The sequence below is a fragment of the Lampetra fluviatilis genome, chromosome 31, assembly GCF_964198595.1.
Source record: "Lampetra fluviatilis chromosome 31, kcLamFluv1.1, whole genome shotgun sequence".
Lineage (NCBI taxonomy): Eukaryota > Metazoa > Chordata > Hyperoartia > Petromyzontiformes > Petromyzontidae > Lampetra > Lampetra fluviatilis.
The window spans coordinates 2,697,536-2,720,974 of record NC_136305.1 but is presented as its reverse complement, the minus strand read 5'-3'; the positions used below and the strand labels follow the sequence as shown (position 1 = coordinate 2,720,974).

The 23,439-nt window shown below is 44.1% G+C and overlaps 1 protein-coding gene and 1 long non-coding RNA gene across 2 annotated transcripts in view; one reads left to right on the top strand and one right to left on the bottom strand.

Annotated features, from left to right (window-relative positions):
* LOC144943444 (uncharacterized) overlaps nucleotides 1-23,439 on the bottom strand; it is a 37,785-nt gene that overhangs the window by 14,127 nt on the left and 219 nt on the right. The window contains exon 2 of the long non-coding RNA XR_013639499.1: nucleotides 10,976-11,034. This is a non-coding gene — a long non-coding RNA (uncharacterized LOC144943444). The remainder of the gene's footprint in view (nucleotides 1-10,975; nucleotides 11,035-23,439) is intronic.
* Nucleotides 255-23,057, top strand: LOC144943442 (TGF-beta receptor type-1-like). Its single transcript, XM_078870863.1, has 9 exons — nucleotides 255-399; nucleotides 5,253-5,534; nucleotides 8,129-8,359; nucleotides 10,037-10,267; nucleotides 11,595-11,762; nucleotides 12,663-12,819; nucleotides 13,218-13,342; nucleotides 14,241-14,371; nucleotides 14,921-23,057. Exons 1-9 carry the CDS (start codon nucleotides 339-341, stop codon nucleotides 15,035-15,037), a joined length of 1,503 nt encoding a protein of 500 aa, XP_078726989.1. The 5' UTR covers nucleotides 255-338; the 3' UTR covers nucleotides 15,038-23,057.

Genomic DNA, 23,439 nt, shown 5'->3' with positions numbered 1-23,439 from the left:
ATAAACACTTAAAACCACCCTCCCTGCCTTACAATAACAACCATTTAGACAACAATAGTGACACACAGCGGCACAGCAATTCCCACTACACATCCGCACGGGGGGCAACGTTCGCCAATTCCAATTGGTTGAACCCTCGGAACCCTTGGGACGAGCACGCCTTCCATTGGCTCTCGGGTAAAGCGGCAGCCAATCAGACGTCGGGGTGGGCGTGGCCTGGCGTATCCGCGCTAAGGAATTAAATTCGTCTTAGCCCCTCAGCTGACGCCGCTGATCGCAGGGGGCGAGAGAAGCCGCAGAGGCTGCGAGGCAGCCCCCGGGATCAGTCGTCTACGGCCATGGCTCGCCTCACGACGCTGCTCGTCTTCATCGCCATCCTCTTCTACCCCGCGGCGCTTGGTGAGCAAATTGTCGCGGGGATTTAAACAAATCGTCGTCATAAAGTTTGACGCTGTTCTCGAGCCCCGGACCGGCGGCGGGGAGCCGCAGGCCGCATTTTGTAACTCGTAGCGCGGACAGGCGGAGGAATGTCCGCGCGGCCAATCGACGAGCCGGTCGCGCGTCACGTTGTACGGGCGTTGGCCAATGGCGCGCGGCTCCCGTGGGCGCGATCGCCTATGCGGACTGGGATTTCGAAAGGCGGCGCCTGGACACGTAACGGGGGGGGGGGAGGCCCCTAAAATGGCGGTCGTTGTTATTTTTTTTGTTTTTTTGCTTTTTTTTGTTATTCACAAGTGGTGAGGAGAACGTAGGCTGATGCTTTTGTGGAACACCGCACTCGTGTTTTTGCTGTGGCCTTGCGAACCGACTGAGCAAGCGTCGCTGATGGGGGGTGTTGGTGCGTTGGCGTGCGTGAGTTTATTTGCCGTCTTAATGGATGCCCCCGTGTGTTTCGAAGAGTCGCGTCCCCCCCCCAGAAGGCCTTGATTATCCCACGCCTGTGATTGTTTTTTGACTGTGCCCACCGTAGGTTTGTACGTGTTTGTTGTCAGGCCAGAGTCGAGCGTTGTTAACTCTCATTAAAAAGTTATTTCGTTGCTTGGCTGAGCGTAGTTTTGTCGGCGTGCGCGGTCGTGGTTGCGTGCTCTCGGTGCTTGTGAGGCCAACCCCCACGGGTTGATTGTGAACGATAATGAACAATCGTAAAAGCAAAATAGTATTCGTAGTTTGCTTAAATTAGAATGACATTTATCTTCGCGCGATGTGATTGTGCAGATTCAGAAAAGTACGTCGATGAGTATGCAGTAGAGCAAGTAGGTTGCTGACCTTTTACTCCGTGGTCGAAAGCCTTTGGATAATTGGCGTTACTTGGCATTTGAAGGATGTTACTGTTATATCATTATTACATCATTGTAGGATACATTTTATGATTGTGGCGATGGTTTTTAAGGAACGCCTCGTTGAGTTTCAAAACTCATGCCGGGGGTGGTTCTGCTACACCTACATTTGGACAATTTATATTTAAAGTTATTTAAGTGTGGGGTTTAGTGTGGGAGGAAACCCACGAAAACGAGGAAAACAATACTGTGTATCACACTACTGTTCCGTATTTGAGGCGATTGAGATTTGTGTAGGAACAGTATTTAAATTGCATAACAACAGGATCAGAGCCCATTAAACAAGACTGCGTAAACCAATTTAAGTGCAACATATTGCCTGGAATTCCGATGTAAACTAGTTGCCAGGTAAGGGACACGTTTCCTTAATGTGTTTTATGCAATTGGACACCGAGGTGTTTAAAGACAGTCCAATAATCGATTTCTTAAAAATGCGCTTTAGCAATTTTAACAGAGTAAGTAGGCAATTTCGAACCATGCAAGACATTTCGTAAGCTTGTCTTGTGCAGTCTCAAACAATTACATGTGTAAACCATTTTAGACGAGATATTCATTAAGTATGCCTTCTATCATTACACCATATATAATGAGATAATGCAGCCAAATCACAAATGCAATATTGAATTTAAAACCTCAAGGTTTTAATTGATCAAATGTAAGTTTTTTTCCCATCCATGTAACACTTATGGGAATCTGCTAATTGAAAAAACCCGCAGTGTTTTGACTATACAGTGTGTGATAGGGTCTGTATTATGAATGCTACAGGCTCCATTCCCTAGAGGTATGTGTGCGCTATATGCCTTAATTGCTTAATGTTTTAACTGGCATTTTAAAGGGATTAAGCTTGCAGAATTTATTCTACCCAATATTGTCTTGCAAGAGTGTTGGTGCCAGCGTCAACGTTGTGTTTGTTCCTAGCAAACTAAAGTGAGGTACAGTATTTACTTTTTTATTTTGTTCATTTGACTAATATTTGGTTTTGGCAACGTTAACTGCACAAAACGACTGTCGCAAGCTGTAAATAGCCCCTGTGGTCACGTATTAGCAGGTGACGGGGGGGGGGGTCACGTTAACATTAAACAATCCTGGTGACTGAATCTCTGACGTCTTCGGTTTCGTCCAAGCACAATGGTTGTGCAAATATTTGTCACCATTTACATTATCACCTGTGAAGTGTGAGAAATAGAGTTTTTGCATTGGACGGAAACAACATTGAGTTTATAATTTCTTTGAAGAACCCGTATAAGCTCACATTTGACCATTATAGTTATTAAATTAAGGTATTCATTGCAAACCACCCCCTGCTATTTAATGAAGCTCATTAAGAAAGTCACTCAGAAGGGTTATTAGATTGAAATGATAGTTTCGGTTGAGGATTGGAGATGACGGGTTTGACTCGATGGTTAATAATACTTTGTGTTTGTCTGGGCTCAGGCTCACCACGTGAAGCACAGAATTAGCCCTCTCCAAATTTACCCGTGTGCTTTTGTTGCGTGTACATGAGCATATTTTAATTATTTCTTCTACTATTTAACATTAACCTTTAGAGAAACTCTTGATGCATTGTGTGTGCAAAATTTAGCCAGTTTCATTGCTGCACGTGTGGACTGCAAATGCATTTTGTGTGCTGAAATCGACTGATTAAATCATTGATTCGCAAACAGCACGCCGGAGGGATCAACAGAGTTAAATCTTTAAATGGCTACCAGTCTACACACAAATAGCCCAGTGCACAGTGTCCAATTTACGTGTGAATTCTGTAGATTGGTTGAAATGGAAACCTGTGGTGTGGTGAGCCAGGTCAAGCCACATGTCTGGGAATTTCCAGCCCATTTTGGTTGGTTAATGTTTATGTGCTTGGACGTATAGTGTGATGGCTTGTTATTGTTGTTGTGTAACTCTACAGTGAGATGCGGTAATGGCCTAAGTCAACACAGCACAGCCACTCAACGTAATGTTATTGCCCAGATATTCAACAATGGCAGTAAAGACGCACTGAAAAGCATATTTCACTGGCTTGCGATCAATTGAAATTGTCAGTTTAGTTATGCGAGCCTCTTGAGTCGGTTAGGGATTTTTGGTGTTACAGTACCCAGCATGATGGCATCACGTTTTTTAGCCACCCGATCCTGTTTTTGAATTGATCAATTACAGGTCAATTTTTGACCACAACAGACCATTCTGAAGATGCCTAAATTATTACTACCTGCTTATTTAAACTAAATGAGCTAATGGATTTCAATTATTTGAGGCACTTGATAATTCGTTATATCCTGCCGAGTTAATTGGCAAAGCCTTCATTAGATGATTCATCCTAACCATTACCCTCATTTTTTTACCATTTTAACTACATAAGCCATTTTGACCTGGAGAATAATACAGGGTGAAATACTATTTAATACACGTTACAAACTAATACATAACGGTGACAAAATAATACACAAAAGAGAAAAGAAAATGTTGTGAATAATTTTTAGTACTCCATTGTTTATAATTACTGTGCAATGACTTGCTTTCACTGGCACTCACTCTCAATGTTTTCATGAATTTTTTAAACTTCACTTTTCATAACACTTGTTGAGCTACATGACCCACGTTTGACCATGAGCAGTCGGTTGTTTTTATGGTTTTTTCTATTTATGAATTAATCTGTTCTCATGCCACAGGGTCTAAACAATTCACTGTCGTAATTTTTGAAAACAAATTACAGTCGGGACGAAGAAGTGAGAGGCTGAATCGTTTCTTTTCAGTACAGTAATAATGCAGAAACGAGCTCGGTCCATATTGTGAAATCCATTTCAATATCGTTTCGAAAACTACAGCTTAATTCCTGTTAAATACACAGTCTGCCGTGGAATGTAGTGTGTTCAGGTTTTTAGACATTTGCGTTTATTAGAATTATTAAATCGCAATGGCAAAATTGTATGAACCATTCCTGACTGTGACATTAGTTAATAACGTTGCATTTGCTTTTCCTTAACAATGGACACGGGCAGTACAGTACAAAGTTTTCTGTTTTAATATTTGACGTTGGAAACTCAAAATTGCTTAAGTGTGTGGTTTCTTTCCTGTTGGCATAACGTATTACGGGTCCAAAGCTGATCACTGCTTATTAACACACACCACTGAGCGTTGTTAACAGTCCATTTTTAATCGATTCACTTAGCCATTGGACTCTGGGTTCATTCCTCCGTCGCGTTTTGGTGGAGCCAATGCTTTGGCGGATGAAATACAGGCCGTCTGGTTAGTTGGCACTTAGCAAACATGCCCACAGGTCTGCAATTGCAGTGCTACCCCTCACGCCCCCACTTCTTAACCGAGTGCTGTGGCAGCTGCAGTTAATTTTGGCAGGCGCTCTTGGAGGGTGTGTGTTATGGATGACACACAGCTTTTAAAGTGGATACTAAAGGACACCTCTTATTAAAGTCTTCTACCCTGTCAGGACTTAAATATTTAGGGGGGGATAGTTGTTTCTGGGCATGAGTTGTGAGCACCTGCTGGGGAGACCACTTTCCAACACCAGGAAGTGTTTGTCTCGATGTTGTTTTTGTGTTAACAGAGGCTTTTTAGCGTTTAGTGTGTGCTAGCTTGACTCGCACAAACACATCGAGTCATTTGCACTTACTCGAAAAATCCTTTTGAAAATATAGTAATTGTCAGTTTGTTTCACACTTTCACAATGTGTGGCTTATTTGTAAACCCATCTCTACGCTACCTTTAATATTTAAGTAACGTTTTAATATTACAACCGTTTTGTATATACAATTTCATGGTGCTAATGCAAATAGAGGTGTTGCATATTTTCGAAAAATGGTGAAAGTTCCATGAGATGTCTGCTGCAGGTGATGGTGTGTACACACTGCGAGATTCACTATCAAACCGTGCCCGCCTCTCTCCCACATAACCCCCTCACAGCCCTGCGCTGCGCCTGCAAGACCTGCGCCAGCAGCAACTACATCTGCGAGACGAATGGCATGTGCCAGGTGATCGCCGTGCGTAATAAGGACGGTCATGTCACCAACGACCGCAAGTGCTTGACGACCGAGAGCCTGCAGCCGCCAGAGCGGCCTTTCCTGTGCGTTGACTCCGTGGGCTCCCAGTCGCGGTTCAAGGTGCAGTGCTGTTCACAGGACCTGTGCAACAACAAAACGCTCTCGCTGGATCCGGTGCATGATAACGACGGAGGGAAACAGCCAGGTGGGTGGCTCCATGATTTTTCGCGTTTGTGTGTAGGTATTGTTTCAGCCAGTCATCTGTCAGTCTACCGATGGTACCTGGGTCTTTCCCGTGACCTGCCAGCAGGCGTTCGATACTTTACACGGCCTTAAAGTGCACATAGCCTGGCACATGCGCTGTGGTGACATCCCCGCCGCTTTGTGGAGAATGGCGGTTGTTGTAGATAGTTTCATTCTAGTTGCTAAGTAGAGGCAATGAGCCTTTGATAGGAAGTGGTGAACAATCGAGAGAAGTACAGAATATTGTACTGTAGGTGAGCATCATCAAGCAGGAAGAGTTTTGGATAGGTAATGCATAAGTCTCCGTGTGACTGCACCAAGTCACCATTAAAATCCTTTGTTGGAGTCTGGACAAATTCTCAAATGTTTTTTATTCTATTGTCTTCAAAATATAGGTCTGGGAAGCCCGTAAGCTGATTTAAAGATAATACATATTTTTAAGGGGAGAGGTGAAGTGACTTTATTTTATTACACATTGTAATGTGTAATATTTTTTGAGGTTTAAATTAGTTTCACGTGTATAGTGACTTGATGGAATTAAACCGGTCACCAAATGAAACATTGTATTGATTTCAGCCATCTTCAGCCTTGGATATTGCAGCCATTGTATAGCAAAACAGTTTAAGAGCTGGTGTTATGGGTTGAGAAACGAAGTGCATGTTTTACCCAGGTCAGCGGCTATTGGAATGAAATACTTTTTTCCCCTACATTTTTTTTCTTCCTCCATTTAATTAAGTCGCTGATAATGCACACCCATAAATGAATATCTATATCACATGTTCAATTAACTGTATTGCCCGGAGCCAACATCCAAATTCATGTCAAAGCCCAGCTGCCTAGTTTTAATAATGAAAGTTCACTGAATGTGTCCCATGTGTCACAGCCTGAAGAGTAATTATCTTCCTTTGCTTCCATCGTTGTGTAACACTTGCTCACTACATCTTCCACCCCCCCACCCCCCTCAAAATCTGTGCCTCCTTCATTAGCAAAAGTGCTTGGCCTGTGTTTCTAATTGAAGTTAATAACATAAAGCAACTGTGATTAGCCTGTTACTCAATAGCATGTGAAAGCCAATTGAGATGCGTAATCAGTTTTGGAATCTTACCAATAAATTGTTAAATGTGAAAAGTAATGTTGTGGAAAACTTAGAGCGTTTATTAATTTTGGATTCATTATTTGAATCTGCTGATGGGTTTCACTGCCCTAAACGGATGTTAAAGATTATCATTGAATGACATCAGCCAATGCACAACCATCAAAGGGAATGTAAATCAAAGGAAAACGATTCTTGAAAGATATTAATGTCAAGGAATCTTGGTCAATGTCATGATACCATCACACACCGCTATTGCTTTCTTGCTTTTGGTATAACCGCTCAGCTTTTGCACCTTATTGTCAAGCTATTTGCTTACAACATGTCTTCAGGTTTTGGTTAACTAAAAAGCGTTTGGCAAAACTCCTTAAGAAGGAATAGCCCAGACATTTTAAGTTAGAGCTTTCCCGAAAGAACTGTGCAGTTCAATGAGGTTTTTCTGGATAAACAACGGCCTATTAGGTATCACAAAGCAGAGGACAAATGCCTTGGCACGGTGTTATTTGAGCAGATGTCAAATTTCCAAAGATTAGTGTTGGTTGTGCCTTGAGTGCCTTCTACCTCGGCCATGCCTACAGTTGTCATCCATTGACCGCAATAAATTATTGACGAGCGAGTGCAGTCTCCAATCTCTTTTCCTTGTCCAAACAAGCATGTTTGTTTACTTTGTCTCCTGTTCAATATCTCATCCTTTGCGACTCGCAGATGACAAGAGGTTGTTGCTGAGTTTTGAGCGCTCCCCATTAAACATTTTGATCCACTCTCCCAGGCCTTGTTCTCTAAAAAACAATATTGCTTTTTTTTAAGTGGAATAGTTTGGAGGTTGTTTGTGTGTGTATTGCTCATCGTAGTACTGCTTTTGGTTCTTGAATTATAAGCAGAATGATAACAAATGTCTATGATTAAAATCAATAGTAGTAGTATGATGTGTTGGTGTTTAAAAATAATCTATCGTAGAGTGGTAGTAATTAGTTGTGCCCATCCTACTGCTACTCTCTGCCCCCCAGCTACAGCCAGGCCTACCCCAGCCCCTCCTTAAGCACTCCCACCTGTCTTAACAGTCACCGTAACTACACCCACACTCTTTATTTTAACCACTATCACATGTACAATTTTATAATTATTGTAAAGGGTCTTGGACTAAGTCACTCTATAAATAAACTACTGTTTTATAAACTATTTTTTATTTTACCAGGTAATGCTCACTGGCTTATGTAGAAATGTATAGCAGCAAAATACTCGATGCATGTTCTAAATGTGGAGGGAAAAACCGGAGGACCCGGAGAAAAATGCACGTGACCATGGGGAGAATATGCAAATGGGAAATATACAGGCATCGTCAGGGACGGGATCGGACCGACGACCTCCTGCATACCAGGCGAGGGAGTTAACATCTCTCCACCACGGTGCCCCATCTATACAAGATAAAATGTGTGATCCCGTTAAATTGACCCTCCCTGCAGATGAGCGCCCAATGAGTTCCCTGGAGCTGGCAGTGGTCGTTCTGGTGCCGACCGTGCTGTTGGTCGTGGCACTCATTGCCTTCCTGTGCCATCGCCGCTCGCTGCACCGTCACCGCCACCATCCCGTGCCCGAGTTCGATGCCGAGCCCTACCGCGAGGACTCCTTCATCCCTGATGGGGCCTCCATCAAAGATCTGCTCTACGAGATGACCACCTCTGGCTCGGGCTCAGGTTGGTGGAGTTTGTTTACGTGTTTGATTGACTGTGGCATTCAGAAGCTGTTTTGTTTCACCCTGATCGCAGTGGCATTTGGCATGTAAGGATTCAGCCTCAATTCTGATCCCCTGGCGATTTTATTTAGGGTCTCAATGTAGCTCCATGTTTAATTTGTCTCATTTTACGATCTCATTTTATTGCTACTTACTCCATTAGCTTATTTAAAATTGGCCAAAAACCACGATTGATTTTCACATGGTGTATGCATTAATTACCATTATGAGAAGCAGGTAAATGGATGAGTTTATGGATCATGACATGTCCACTTGGTAACTAATGATTTACCCCATCCCCACTCTTTGTGATTCGGTGCATTGCCATGATTGGGAGGTCACAGTTCTGTTGAAGAATAGTTGTTTTCTTGTTTGTACTGTCTTTTTACCTTGTTTAATTTTAAATGTGTTTTTGCAATAAGTTGTGTTGTCCCTCGTTTCTATTGTGTGCTCTCTCCCATTTGTTGTTGTCTCATCCTGTCAGTTTTTTTTCTTGTACTGTTTTGTCTCCACACCCGTATTTCTTCTGCCTCATTTGTCCACTGTTCTAAGAAAAAAATGCATAATGTTTGTATGACTCAAATGCATTTTACATGCATGATCTGATGCAAGTAATATGATTATAAGAATACATTTTATTCTATGAATCGTTATATAACGAACGAATCATGTCCTTGATGTTTATGCGCAGCACTATGCAGTATTGGGCGATTCTGATACTGCATCACAGTTACATATCGTACCGATCAGTAGAATGGCTGTTGTTAAAGAAAACATTAAGAATCTAACGTCTACGTTATTACCTCTATCACTAAGTGTAATGAATAGTCACTTGTAATTATATCAAAACAATCCCTTATCTTCATTATTGCTATTAATATCCTTGGGTTATTAGATCTTTTGAACAACTTTTTTCCTTATAGGCAATATTCAGCATGAGGCATTTCCAAGACAATGCTTTTATTGTGCAAGACTCTTTAACGTAGGACATTCCTAGGCGGTCTTAACTGTATTGGGACCCTCCTTTATAAACACTGAAATGAATAGCACTGTTTTGTTTTCACGCCTTTGTTTACCTTGTATTAAGCCACTCGTGATCTTTGCCGTTCTGTACTTAGGGCCTGTAAGTCTATTAACTCTGAACCCCATTAGGCTCGGCAGATGGGGGAAGCTTATGTCTGTTAAATTCGTCGTGTTGCATTATTACCTGACCCACACTGTTGTACTGCTCGTCTTGTTGTCTGGGTTTGTTATTTACCTCATCGTACCTTGCATGACTCTTGCCCGTTTTCTTTTGTATTATGAATGTGTCGTTTATATATTTTGTTAACATAGTTTTTTTTTATTGTTGCTGTTTTTGCGTTGTTATTGTTTGGTTTTTGCATTTATTATCGTGACGAATCCCGGAATTTGAAAGCAAGGTTTTTGGATCATGCATTGACCCTCTGTAGGGAAAATGCGTAAGCAGTACAGCAAGTACATTTCCAGCCAGTTATCGGTGTATAATTCAAGTATCCTTTAATTGTATGCATTCATGGTTCCCCCCCCCCCCCGCAGAAAATACACTTTCCTTCAATACAAAGCAATACCAAAATACTCAATTGGAATTGACCAACACTCTGTTTACCCCCGTGTGCAGGCCTGCCACTGCTGGTGCAGCGCACCATCGCACGCACGGTGGCGCTGCAGGAGAGCATAGGTAAAGGCCGCTTTGGCGAGGTTTGGCGCGGAAAGTGGCGCGGGGAGGATGTTGCCGTCAAAATCTTCTCGTCACGTGAGGAGCGCTCGTGGTTCCGTGAGGCCGAGATCTACCAGACCGTCATGCTGCGCCACGAGAACATCCTGGGCTTCATTGCCGCCGACAACAAGGGTGCGCCATGCCCTCGTCCACCCAGAAACCTTAGATATTTATACACCTCGTAAACCTTTAATCCTCATGCATCCCAATTACAATTGCTGTGATTACCGTGAGATGGAGGCGCTTGTGTCCTGTAATGCTCACAAACGAATAAAATGTCACGTGATGTCAGGGAACAGCCCATGAAGTTACGCCTTAGAAATAGTCGAGTGTAAATCTAGATCTTAAATGGCATAGTCAAGCTTTCGTACACCTTTTTATAGTACAGAGCTGCCAGTTGCTACAGCATAATATTTTAACCCGATTTAAATCAATAATGTTTTAAGTAATATGGATAGGGTAGCTGGCAACAGGAATAGTTCTCACAAATGTGTGGCTCACTCACCTTAAATGTAAGGTGTGCAATTTTTCACCTATGACTTAGATCATAGTCGTCAGTAGACTGTCATTTATATCGATAGGCTTGGGCACACAGAACTATCAGTGATGGTTGCGGAATTGGTTGGACACTGTATATAACTCCCATTTTCAGTCTAGCTGAATGTTTAGTGTTTTGCAGATACCTCTGCAGATATTCCAGTGAATTAGATTGGTGACAAATATCTGAACCGGTCGTAGACCTCCCATAGGTCGACTCGGCATCAAATGAGTTCCTGTTGCAGTGTGTAAACATCAACACTGGGGAGAGAAAGGTTTCTGGGCATGGTGCTGGCCACTCACCCTCTCCTGTGCCGTGTTGGCGTTCATAGGTGCTCGCGAACCGGACCTCCCCCAACAATCTTGTTAAGGCGAAAGGGGGGATATTTGTCTTTGCTAAACATGTGTGGCCATGTCTCCCATATAATGTACTCATGTACAGCCCTGCCACCGCACCTTCATCACACCACATCCTGCACTGCTGTTCGACATCACACCACCACTGGCCATTTACAGGAACACTAATGGAGATTTCCAAACATTTCACGATTTTGACACTTGTTCTACTGGGAGTCTTAAATAGGTCTCTCCATATACAAAATAAAACCATGTACACAATGCCCTGCATATAGTTTTTGTCTCATGAGATTCCAACCAATCTGTTGAGTTCTCAAAGCTGGGATATTCCAAATGAAGTAAAACTATTCTAGCAATGGCTTTTTTTTCTCGTCTTCAGTAACCAGGCTGAGACCATCAACTCTCTACACTTGAGAACCTGGTATAACCATGAGTATTTAAAACACGGATTTGAACCTGGGACCTCAGCTGTGTCGGCTGACTTTCTACACTGCACAGCCACCTTAGCTTGCCCCCACCCTTAGTTAATCTTGCTGCGACGGACGGGACCTGCATTATTTTTCAGACAATGGCACGTGGACCCAGCTGTGGCTGGTTTCGGACTACCATGAGCACGGCTCTCTCTTCGACTATCTCAACCGCTACACGGTGACGGAGGAGGGCATGGCTCGCATGGCCCTGTCCATCGCCAGTGGGCTCGCTCACCTGCACATGGAGATTGTGGGGACTCAAGGTAAAATGTCTCCTGAAGGAACGCATTCATGGTCTGTTCTTGTGGGAGTGCAACATAAGGTTAAAGGTGTGTTTATTTGGGTGGGTGAAATGTTGCACAACTTATAATCCTACAAAGTGGAGGTCGGGTTTGTGTGTCATGCATAGATTTCCACCATTAAATGTCTGAGGCACCTACCTTTGTGACTTCTGATGTGCATACATTATTTAGTACGAGTACATTTTTGCACAATTTGAGTGAAAGTTATAGTGTCATCTCTTCACATCCTTGGGTTTTCTCCAAGTATTCTGAAACAAATAATAATTTCAACTTGTAATACGCACATTATTTTCCCTCGTGAGATAATGACTAGAGAGATGCAAGGAACCACACACAAGCAGAAAGGCAGCCACGCGATGAGCCGGCGCCAACAATTGCCTAATCTCTGTGGTCCTTTATATATGAAGATGTTATTGGTCAATTAACGAGTGTTTACATATGGGAGAAAACCGGAGAACACCAACGCTTATAAGGGGGCAACACTCTATCCCATACAGACAGAACAGGTGGAGTCTGCATATTTGCTGTACTATCTTCTGGCAAGCCATGGTATGGCACCAAGATGCCCATGGGAAGGGAGTTTCAGCATTTGTTAAAGCCATCAACCATTGCCTCCATCCACATTGAATTACATGAGTGCACCACCACTGCCCAGCTAAATACTCAACTGGTCAAATGACCCATGCAGGATTCTATTGGCAAAGTATGTCAACAATTCTCCTGGGGCTTGGCTAAATAAAGTTTCGTTGATATGTTGGGTTAATGTGTAGATTGTTAAGAGTGTCTCAGGATGCAGTTACATTTACACACGTGCATAAATTAAACTTGTGTTTGTAACTGCGTTGTGTTGTGCCTTGACAGGCAAACCGGCCATCGCGCACCGAGACCTAAAGTCGAAGAACATCTTGGTAAAAAAGAATGGCACGTGCGCCATCGCCGACCTGGGTCTCGCCGTGCGCCACGACTCAGCCACTGACACCATCGACATCGCTCCCAACAACCGCGTTGGCACAAAACGGTGAGACAAGCAACAAAACCAGGGAGGGCCACAGTCCCATCTCAACAAAACCGCCAAAATAATGTGACCTGTCCTATTATTGATATTTGAGAAATTGGCAGTCTGTGAAGTAAACATTATTTGAAATAGGTATAGGCCAATACTTAAGTTGTATATTGGAACAAATAAATATCGTAATAGCACTCTGGGCAGCTGGGCCTTTTGACAATGAGTGAGTGAAGCAGACTTGGTCAACTAGAATTATAATTGTCATTCTAAATTAATTACAATCGCATGCCATTGTAATTTCAGCAAAAACATGCTGGTGTAATTGTAATTATAATGGGGCCCAAGTCTGGGGCGAATTGTTATTTTTACGTTTTTATTGTTTGTTATTTTCATGTCGTGTGCACTCTCAGGTACATGGCTCCGGAGGTGCTGGATGACACCATAAACCTGAAGCATTTTGACTCGTTCAAGCGTGCCGACATGTACGCGCTGGGGCTCGTGTACTGGGAGATCGCACGTCGCTGCACGCAAGGAGGTACGATGGGTGGGGCAGCTTGTTGCCCTTAGTTGGAGGGTAACAGGAAATGCTCTGAGCCTTTGTGTCGCTATCAAGTGTGCAGGAAGTGTGTGAATGCATGGGCCCGCGGGCTTGCTGGGGCCCACTGGGCACTGGGCAATGAAAATGAGGAGGAAATTGGACCAGTTGTCCCCAGTTCATTCTTTGTACCATTGCCCATACCAAACACACGCTACACCAATGACAGTCTGCATTTATTGGGAGTAACGACCCACTTGTCAAAATTTGATTCACGAACTATTTTTTTGCCACTGCGGTCCAAGTAAAATTCATATTGGTATGAATCTAGAATATTTAGTAGTAAACATGAAGTGGAAATAATTGATTCCTACACGGACAATTAATTGTCTCTAGCGTGTGCGTATGAATTATGTTTTCACAATTAATCATTGCATACCTCATGTTTACAGTTAGGCATTAAACAGCAAGGCTGTTATTAGCTGCGCTTACCTTAAGGCTTTTGTAGGTATAGATTCCAAGTTATTGTTGAGCTGGTTGTGGTGACGTATGCCTGTAATCCAGTGCTTTGGTAGCAAGGGTTGGTTAGTGGGTCACATAGATTTGTGAAACTTACAAATTCACTGTTGCAAGGGGACTAGTAGATAGCAGCAGAGCCAATGGATTCATCAACCCATCTGTGCAAACTTGCCAGTGTTATCTTAGTGTTGAGTTTTTCTCTCGGTACTCCAGTTCCCGCCTACACTTGAAACTCCCACTTAGAGCAAATTGGCCAAACATCATTATGCAGGACACTTCTATATAGTCATGAGACTTATGAGCTTTGGTGTTAATTGTATATGAAGCTGCAAAGTGATGTAATGTGCATTATAATAATTGTAACCCCCTACCATTTCAGGAGTATTGGATGAGTACCAGCTGCCCTACTATGATGTGGTGCCATCAGACCCATCCGTGGAAGAGATGCGCAGGGTGGTGTGTGACCAGAAGCTACGTCCCAGCATCCCCACACGTTGGCACAGCTGCAAGGTGAGTGGTGGGGCCCATTTCTCTGCCCTCTGTTCACTTCTGCTTCAGCCTGCCACTGTTGATAAGCGAGTCATGTACTACTTGATACCAAAATTGGTGAAACTTTAATAGCTACGGTTTGTGAATTTGTCATGACATCTTGAAACATTTGTCTTTTTCAATTTGATCCAAAATGTACTTTTGAAGTCTATACAAATTGTACCCCTTGCTTTCTGCACTGTCAAATTATTTGACCGTTTACAATTAAGCAATGCTTTTGGGAAGGATTTTTCACCTGGGCCGTTAAAAGTGTGTGTTACACTTCAACATGACTTTTTAAACTTTGGTGGATGTTCAGAATTGGAAACTCATCAGGAGTCAGCAGTGTCCCACTTTGGCAAGGATTTGCACACGTATTGAGTTACTGTGCTTAGAGCAATTTATTGTTCTAATATTTTACATGTTATAGTTATTGACAATATTGTCTGGCAATCAATGCTCATTTTTTGCATTTTTAAATTGCAATTTACGCACTGTCTCCTTATCAACGCCCTCCCTCCCCTCATGCAGATGCTGCACATTGTGGCCAAGATCATGCAGGAGTGTTGGTACCACAACGCAGCGGCCCGACTCACGGCGCTGCGTGTCAAGAAGTCCCTTTCACAGATGCAGACGGCCCTGGCGTAGTAACACCACTGTGCCACCAACATGGAACCCCACAACACCTCAGTACCGGCAGCCGACAGCGCAGGGATATTGAAGAAATGTTTGTCTTTTTTTACAGATGTTATGAAATTAGTTTTGCTTTAATTCCTTCCTGGTTTTATAGTTTTGTTTCTACTATATTTTTTTTAAACTCAGGCCTGAATGCCGTAATGCACGACATGCCCAGTCTTTGGCGAGGTCTCAATCTCCAGTAGGGTGTGGATACACTGTGCTTTGTCGTGCTGTTCTGTAGACCACCCTTCCCTTTTAATGATCAGGATGTGCAAGTGAATGGGCAGAGAATTTCACCTTTTGTTGGAAGTCAAAGGTGTCAACCAATGGCCAAATTGGTGATGAGTTCAGGGGCACCGTTCAATTTTGCTAAATCGTGCTTTGACGATTGCTTGGATGGGGATAACACGTTCCTTCGGAGTGGGCAGGTAGGAACTTGGTTGGACAGCGCATTCGTGCGATCCGCATCACGCGGCGCAAGCTGCGTGGGGCGGCGTGTCACGCGGTGCTGAGCCCGCCCGAAGCGCTCTATGAAATACAACTCGAGGGCGTGGCTATGCACGACAGACAGACAAATAATCCCTGGTGGGCAGTGTGGAACCTGTTGTTCCTACCTGTATATTCTCCAACCACTTAGAGCCTCCAGACTACCTCACTCCTTCCAATGTATATCCATGGCTCTTCAGGACTTCATGCCTCCAGTGCAGAGGCCAGGGGGCAGTGTGTGTGTTGAGTCAGCTTAAAGAATGAAAAACCAGTGTTAACAAAAACTTTCCGATTGTCACCATGATTTTTTTAATTACGTTCTTTCAATGCATTGCCACCTTCATTACAAATAGTGATATTTGGTGACTAGTTTCATTCGTAATTTTGTCTTTATAGTCAACAACCTGACATCATGAAAGTTCAGGTTTTCTCTGCGTAAGATAATATTAACGTATTTACTATGTTAACAACACCAGACGTTTTCTAAGCCATAGCTCAAGCCATAAACAGGACCTTGTAAGTCACTGAAATGGTAAACGAACCTTACACTTTTTTAGGAACTACTCCAGACAGACGTATGTGCATCGGATGAGTAAAAAACACCCCACAATAACCACATGTAGGGTTTGCACAATGTGCCAGCCTGAATTTTTCCCCAGTGTCCACATGGTGCAGGAGTATTGCGCATTAAGGGAATCTATTGAGCAAGTTGACGGGCAACATCTGCGGCTCATTGGGCAAATCATTGTGGCATTTTGTAACTGGTAAGGCCTTTACCTGGACAGAAAAATGGTGTACTTAAATTTTATGCAACATACAAACATTTGAATGTAATCTGCGTAAGCTCAGTGATTTTTTTTATTTCGTATGCACGGTAATTTTTCCTCGGAGCCTCAAATTTACGTCGTAATCTTAACGAATGAAAGTAAGCACGGTTCACCTCACTGCGATTAAAGGATTGTTTTTTTCATTGAATTTTTAAAAACAAGCATTCACAAATAGGATTTGGATATAGGATGTAATGACAAGCATAGTGATTAGGGAATTATCACATTTGATAAAGGTACTTTTTGACTGCTCATTGGATGTACGCAGTCGTGTTTAAAGTTTTATACAAAGATTTTGTCTAATTAATTAAGTGTGAAACCTTACTATAGCAACAGGAGTTTTTTTTAAGTTAAATTTTCATAGTTTTTTATTTTAGTACTCATTGCCTTTGTCTTACAATTAACAGTCGAGCACTTATCCATTGTAAATATTATTTTTTACCGTTGACAAAATTTTCTTTTTAATTATGTGCCAGGTGATGTACATAGATTTTGAAAATATGAATATCGGTGTGCTGTTTAAATTATCTAGGTCTACTGCATCCCAAAAGAGTGGAGTTATGTGTTTATCGATGTACTGAATTATAAATCTGAAAGACAAATTGATGGCTAATAACTGACCTGTTATGTGTGTAACGTTCAATTGATATGTTAGGGATATATACATTACTAGCGGAAGTACCCGGCTTTGCCCGGGTGAAAAATATATTTCTTAAAAATCTTACATATATATACACAGATACTAAGGTATTGTCAAAGCCCGGTAGGCTGTTTGTACATTTCTCCACCAACAAATATATAAGAGGCTTTCATAAGTCCAAAAAGTTGTAGAAAGTGTGGGGTAAATAGTTGATGTCAAAAGGTTTCCGAAAATTGCGGTCTCCCCCCCCCCCTCAAAAAATATCTTTACCCCTCGTAGGTATATATACTAACAACACATTACATACAACAGAGGAAGTGGTATCTATTGACTCTGTAGTAGTATCTACTGACTGTACCGTAGTATCTACTGAGCCACTAGTAGCTACGGACTGTGTAGTAGTATTTAGTGACTGTAATAACTACTGACCATAGTAGTATTTACTGGGCCTACAGTAGTATCTACCGACTATATACTCGTAACGACTAACTGCATAGTATCTGCTGACTCTATAGTTGTATCCACTGACTATAGTAGTAACTACAAAATCTATAGCAGTATTTACTCACTCTATAATAGTATCTACTGACTCTAGTAGCTACTCACCGTAGCAGTATGTTCTGACTGTATAGTAGTATATACTGACTGTAGCAGTATTGACTGACTGTAGTGGTATATACTGACTGTTTTAGTATTTACTATAGCGGTATCTACCAACTCGATAGCAGTATCTACTATCACTACAACAGTGTATACCGACTGAGGTTGTACCTGCTATGATTACAGCAGTGCATACTGCTGTGTTGGTACCTGCTATGATTACAGCAGTGCATACTGCTGTGTTGGTACCTGCTATGATTACAGCAGTGCATACTGCTGTGGTGGTATCTGCTATGATGAGAGGAGTACATATTGTGGTGGTGGTACCTGCTATGATAACAGCAGTGCATATTGACTGTACTCATCATTCACCCTCACCATTCACCACTCACAACTCACCCTTACCACTCATCCTCACCATTCCCACTCACTATTCACCATTCACCTCACAACTCACCACTCACCAATCTCCCTCACCACTCACCCTCACCCTCACCAATCACCACTCACCCTCACCACTCACTCTCACCACTAACCTTCACCACTAACCCTCACCACTCTCACTCACCACTCTCCCTCACCACTCACTCTCACCACTCACTCTCACCATTCACCCTCACCATTCAGCCTCACCACTCACCCTCACCACTCACCCTCACCACTCACCCTCACCACTCACCGTCACAACCACCACTCACCCTCACCACTCACGCTCACCCTCACCACTCACCCCTCACAAATCACCACTCATAACCGCCCCTCACCACTCACCCTCAACACTCACCCTCACCACTCACCGTCACCACTCACCCTCACTACTCACCACTCATCCTCACCAATCACACCCTCAACAATCACCACTCACCCTCACAACAACCACTCACCCTCACAACAACCACTCACCCTCACTACTCACCCTCACCACTCACCACTAATCCTCACCAATCACACCCTCACCAATCACCACTCACCCTCCCCACTTGCCACTCACCCTCACCACTCACCCTCACCATTCACCCTCACCACTCTCCCTCACCACTCTCCCTCACCACTCACCAGTCACGCTCACCACTCACCCTCACTACTCACCACTCACCCTCAACACTCACCTCTCACCACTCACCCTCACCACTCACCCTGACCACTCACCACTCATCCTCACCAATCACACCCTCAACAATCACCACTCACCCTCACCACTCACGCTCACCACTCATGCTCACCACTCATGCTCACCACTAACCCTCACCACTCACCCTCACCACTCACTAATCACCTCTCACAACTGTCACTCACCCTCACCACTCACTCTTACCACTCACCCTCATCACTCGCCCTCACCACTCACCCTCACAACAACCACTCACCCTCACTACTCATCCTCACCAATCGCACCCTCACCAATCACCACTCACCCTCACTGCTCACCACTCAACCTCACCCTCACCACTCACGCTCACCCTCACCACTCACCTCTCACTAATCACCACTCACGCTCACCACTCACCCTCACCACTCACCCTCATCAATCACCAATCACCACTCACCCTCACCACTCACCCTCACCATTCACCCTCACCACTCACCCTCACCATTCACCCTCACCACTCTCCCTCACCACTCACCATCACCACTCACCAGTCACGCTCACCACTCACCCTCACTACTCACCACTCACCCTCAACACTCACCCTCACAGCTCACCACTCACCCTCAACACTCACCCTCACCGCTCACCACTCACCCTGACCACTCACCACTCATCCTCACCAATCACATCCTCACCAATCACCACTCACCCTCACCACTCACGCTCACCCTCACCACTCACCCCTCACTAATCACCACTCACAACCGCCACTCACCCTCACCACTAACCCTCACCACTCACCCTCACCACTCACTAATCACCTCTCACAACCGTCACTCACCCTCACCACTCACTCTTACCACTCACCCTCACCACACACCCTCACAACAACCACTCACCCTCACAACAACCACTCACCCTCACTACTCACCCTCACCACTCATCCTCACCAATCACCACTCACCCTCACTGCTCACCACTCAACCTCACCACTCACGCTCACCCTCACCACTCACCCCTCACTAATCACCACTAACAACCGCCACTCACCCTCCCACTCACCCTCCCCACTCACCCTCACCACTCACCCTCACCAATCACCACTAACCCTCACCACTTACCACTCACCCTCACCACTCACCACTCTCCCTCACCACTCTCCCTCACCACTCTCCCTCACCACTCTCCCTCACCACTCTCCCTCACCACTCTCCCTCACCACTCTCCCTCACCACTCTCCCTCACCACTCTCCCTCACCACTCTCCCTCACCACTCACCACTCACCCTCAACACTCACCCTCACCACTCACCCTCACCACTCACCCTGACCACTCACCCTGACCACTCACCCTGACCACTCACCCTGACCACTCACCCTGACCACTCACCAATCACACCCTCACCAATCACCACTCACCCTCACCGCTCACCCTCACCGCTCACCCTCACCACTCACCCTCACCACTCACCCTAACCACTCACGCTCACCCTCACCACTCACCCCTCACTAATCACCACTCACCACTCACCCTCACCACTCACCCTCACTACTCACCACTCATCCTCACCAATCACACCCTCAACAATCACCACTCACCCTCACCACTCACGCTCAACACTCACCCTCACCACTCATGCTCACCACTAACCCTCACCACTCATGCTCACCACTAACCCTCACCACTCACCCTCACCACTCACTAATCACCTCTCACAACCGTCACTCACCCTCACCACTCTTACCACTCACCCTCACCACTCACCCTCACAACAACCACTCACCCTCACTACTCACCCTCACCACTCATCCTCACCAATTACACCCTCACCAATCACCACTCACCCTCACTGCTCACCACTCAACCTCACCCTCACCACTCACACTCACCCTCACCCCTCACTAATCACCACTAACAACCGCCACTCACCCTCCCCACTCAACCTCACCCTCACCACTCACCCTCACCACTCACCACTCACCCTCACCACTCACCCTCACCACTCACCACTCACTCTCCCTCACTCACCACTCTCCCTCACTGACCACTCTCCTTCACTCACCACTCTCCCTCACTCACCACTCTCCCTCACTCACCACTCTCCCTCCCTCACCACTCTCCCTCACTCACCACTCTCCCTCACTCACCACTCTCCCTCACTCACCACTCTCCCTCACTCACCACTCTCCCTCACTCACCACTCTCCCTCACTCACCACTCTCCCACTCTCCCTCACTCACCACTCTCCCTCACTCACCACTCTCCCTCACTCACCACTCTCCCTCACTCACCACTCTCCCTCACTCACCACTCTCCCTCACCACATGTTAAGGGCGAACCTAAAGGAATCTACAACCTTCGATGATTCCTTTGCGCCATTCAAAGAATCGATTCCTGGCGCATAGGAGGTTTCTATTTTTAATTACAGAGTTTTATTTTCATTCGTATGTTATGTTTTAAAGTTTTCAGGAGTTTTTAATTATATTTTAGCCCCGGTCAACGCCGGATATTTCCCATTCGTAGCAGTTTATATCAACTCTATAACCAACTAATATTAAACGGAAATAAGGCGATTCTAAATGAATCTACAACCTTCGATTCCTTTTCGCGATTCAGAGAATCGATTCTTGGCGCGGTCGGGTTTAGAGTTTTAATTACACAGTTGTATTTTCATTGGGATGTTATGTTTTAAAGTTTTCAGAAGATTTTAAATGTATTTTTCCCCCGGGCAACGCTGGGTATATCGAGTTTATACCACAAAGTCGTCGCCTGACAGAGTTGCGTGTCGAGGCCTAGTGTACCGTGCAGAGCCTCCGGCCTCGCCTAGATTGCCCAACCGGCTGAGGCTGGGTACTGGGGCCGTTAACCCCCCCCCCCCGCGCTACAATAATACTGTCTAATCGCTATAATTTTATTATCTACCGACCCTATAATAGTAATTGCACACATTGGGGTGGGGGGGGGGTGAAGAGGACGTGAAACTTTGATGAATTTACCTCAGAGTCGCGTGTTAATGTGTGCGCATATTTATAACGGGAATTAAAAATGGCGTCCACCCCGCAGCGAAGTTGTTGCTACCCGTTGCCAGGGGCAACCGCCGTGGTCCGCGCCGGTCGGCGATATTAAATAAATAAATAAAGCGAAATCGCACTAAATCGATAATCGGTCCGATTTAAAGTTTAGAGACGAAAAATCGGAAATGCCTAAGTTTACCGCGGGGCCGGGGGCGTGCCCACCTGCAAAATTTAATCTCGGCGAACCCCACGGTCCGAGAGCTACATCCCCCGCAAGGGAGCGTACGCAGACGGACGGATAGACAGACAGACAAAAAATGAATTATATAGGTTAGATAGACGATGAAATGTTTTAAATTATGTGCAAAATTAGTTTCAAAAAGTCATGTTCTTACACTGCTGTAACCTATAATTCTAAACAGCCTTGTAACAGATTTGTTACAGAGCTGTGACTAAGATTGTTTGTGATTTGTATATAAATTGTTTAAATATGTATATAATGGTAACAGGTTTTTTTTGCAGTTTAAACATAACTCTACGCTTCAAATTTATCAAAAATAACATGTTCTGCTCTGAGAATATTCTCTTGTAAAAATGTAAAGCAGTACACAAACTTCGTCGGCTCATGTACTTGAGTCAGTTCTGCTTTCATTTTTCAAAAGATCGCTCCTATCCAGCAGTGATTGTCACATCAGATGATAGTTGTGGATATCCTCGACGGAATAGTTTTTTTGTGTTGACAGCATTATTTTGCCCTTGTGGTAAGCTTATCAACAGAGATTTGGAAACAGTACAAAACCAGAGTTTAGTTCATTTCAAAAGATGTACAAAATGATATGTCGTGCTGTGTGGGCTTTGACCATGTATTGTGCAACATTGCGTGGACCATGTAAAGTTAAATCGGATTACATGTACTTTCTAAAATTATGAGTTGGTGTTATTCTTCTCTGATTCATACTTTGTGTTTATTATTTCATTCTCCAAACTACGAATTTTTATTTTTGAAGTTGAAAACCTACAAGGGCACTTTATTATTGGGGTTTAAAAACATTAAGGATCACCAGCCTTTCGTATTTAGGATCCACTTGGTTTAGAAAAACACTTAATTCATAGCCAATTTAATTAAATAGTTAATTTGCATTTAATCTGTTTCAAACAATGACTTAAAAACATTTAAAGCGCCGATTCCATTGCATCTGAAAAAATAAAGGCAACATAGTAAATGTATGATTTGAATGGTCCCCCTGTCCTTGTTAGAGGACAAATGACTTGTGTAACTCAGCGTTCTCCCTGCTGGTTGACTCAAAAACATTAAAGGAAATATCTGAGGTTCTTATCTGGTTAAATGACGAAATAATTCAGACATCTTGGGGAGCTGCCGTCAGCTCGTATGACAAATAGGTATTACGGCTCCGTCGGTTCTCGTCATCAGCCATTGTCCGTTCACTGCTGGATGAAGAAGGCCTCTCCAAGCCGTCTTTAGTTTGCGATGCAACAATCCAAGGCCGTGCGGTCTTCACATCCCGACCACCGGCTCCAGGCCAAACCCACCACTTTGCGCTCACAATGTCTCTTACCCTGATCGTGTTCCCACGTGGTTAATGGAATGACTCCGTGGCCTCTTGCACAGTTAATTTAATGACGTAATCAAAGAGATCTGAAGTTTTCGCCTGGTTAAAAGATAAGATAATAAAAACAGCGGCCCTTTAAACCTG

Coding starts and splice junctions, on each gene's coding strand:
- LOC144943442 (XM_078870863.1), top strand. CDS start 339: ATGGCTCGCCTCACGACGCTGCTCGTCTTCATCGCCATCCTCTTCTAC. Junction 12,820..13,217: donor AACCGCGTTGGCACAAAACG/GTGAGACAAGCA, acceptor GTGCACTCTCAG/GTACATGGCTCCGGAGGTGC. Junction 14,372..14,920: donor CACGTTGGCACAGCTGCAAG/GTGAGTGGTGGG, acceptor CCCCTCATGCAG/ATGCTGCACATTGTGGCCAA.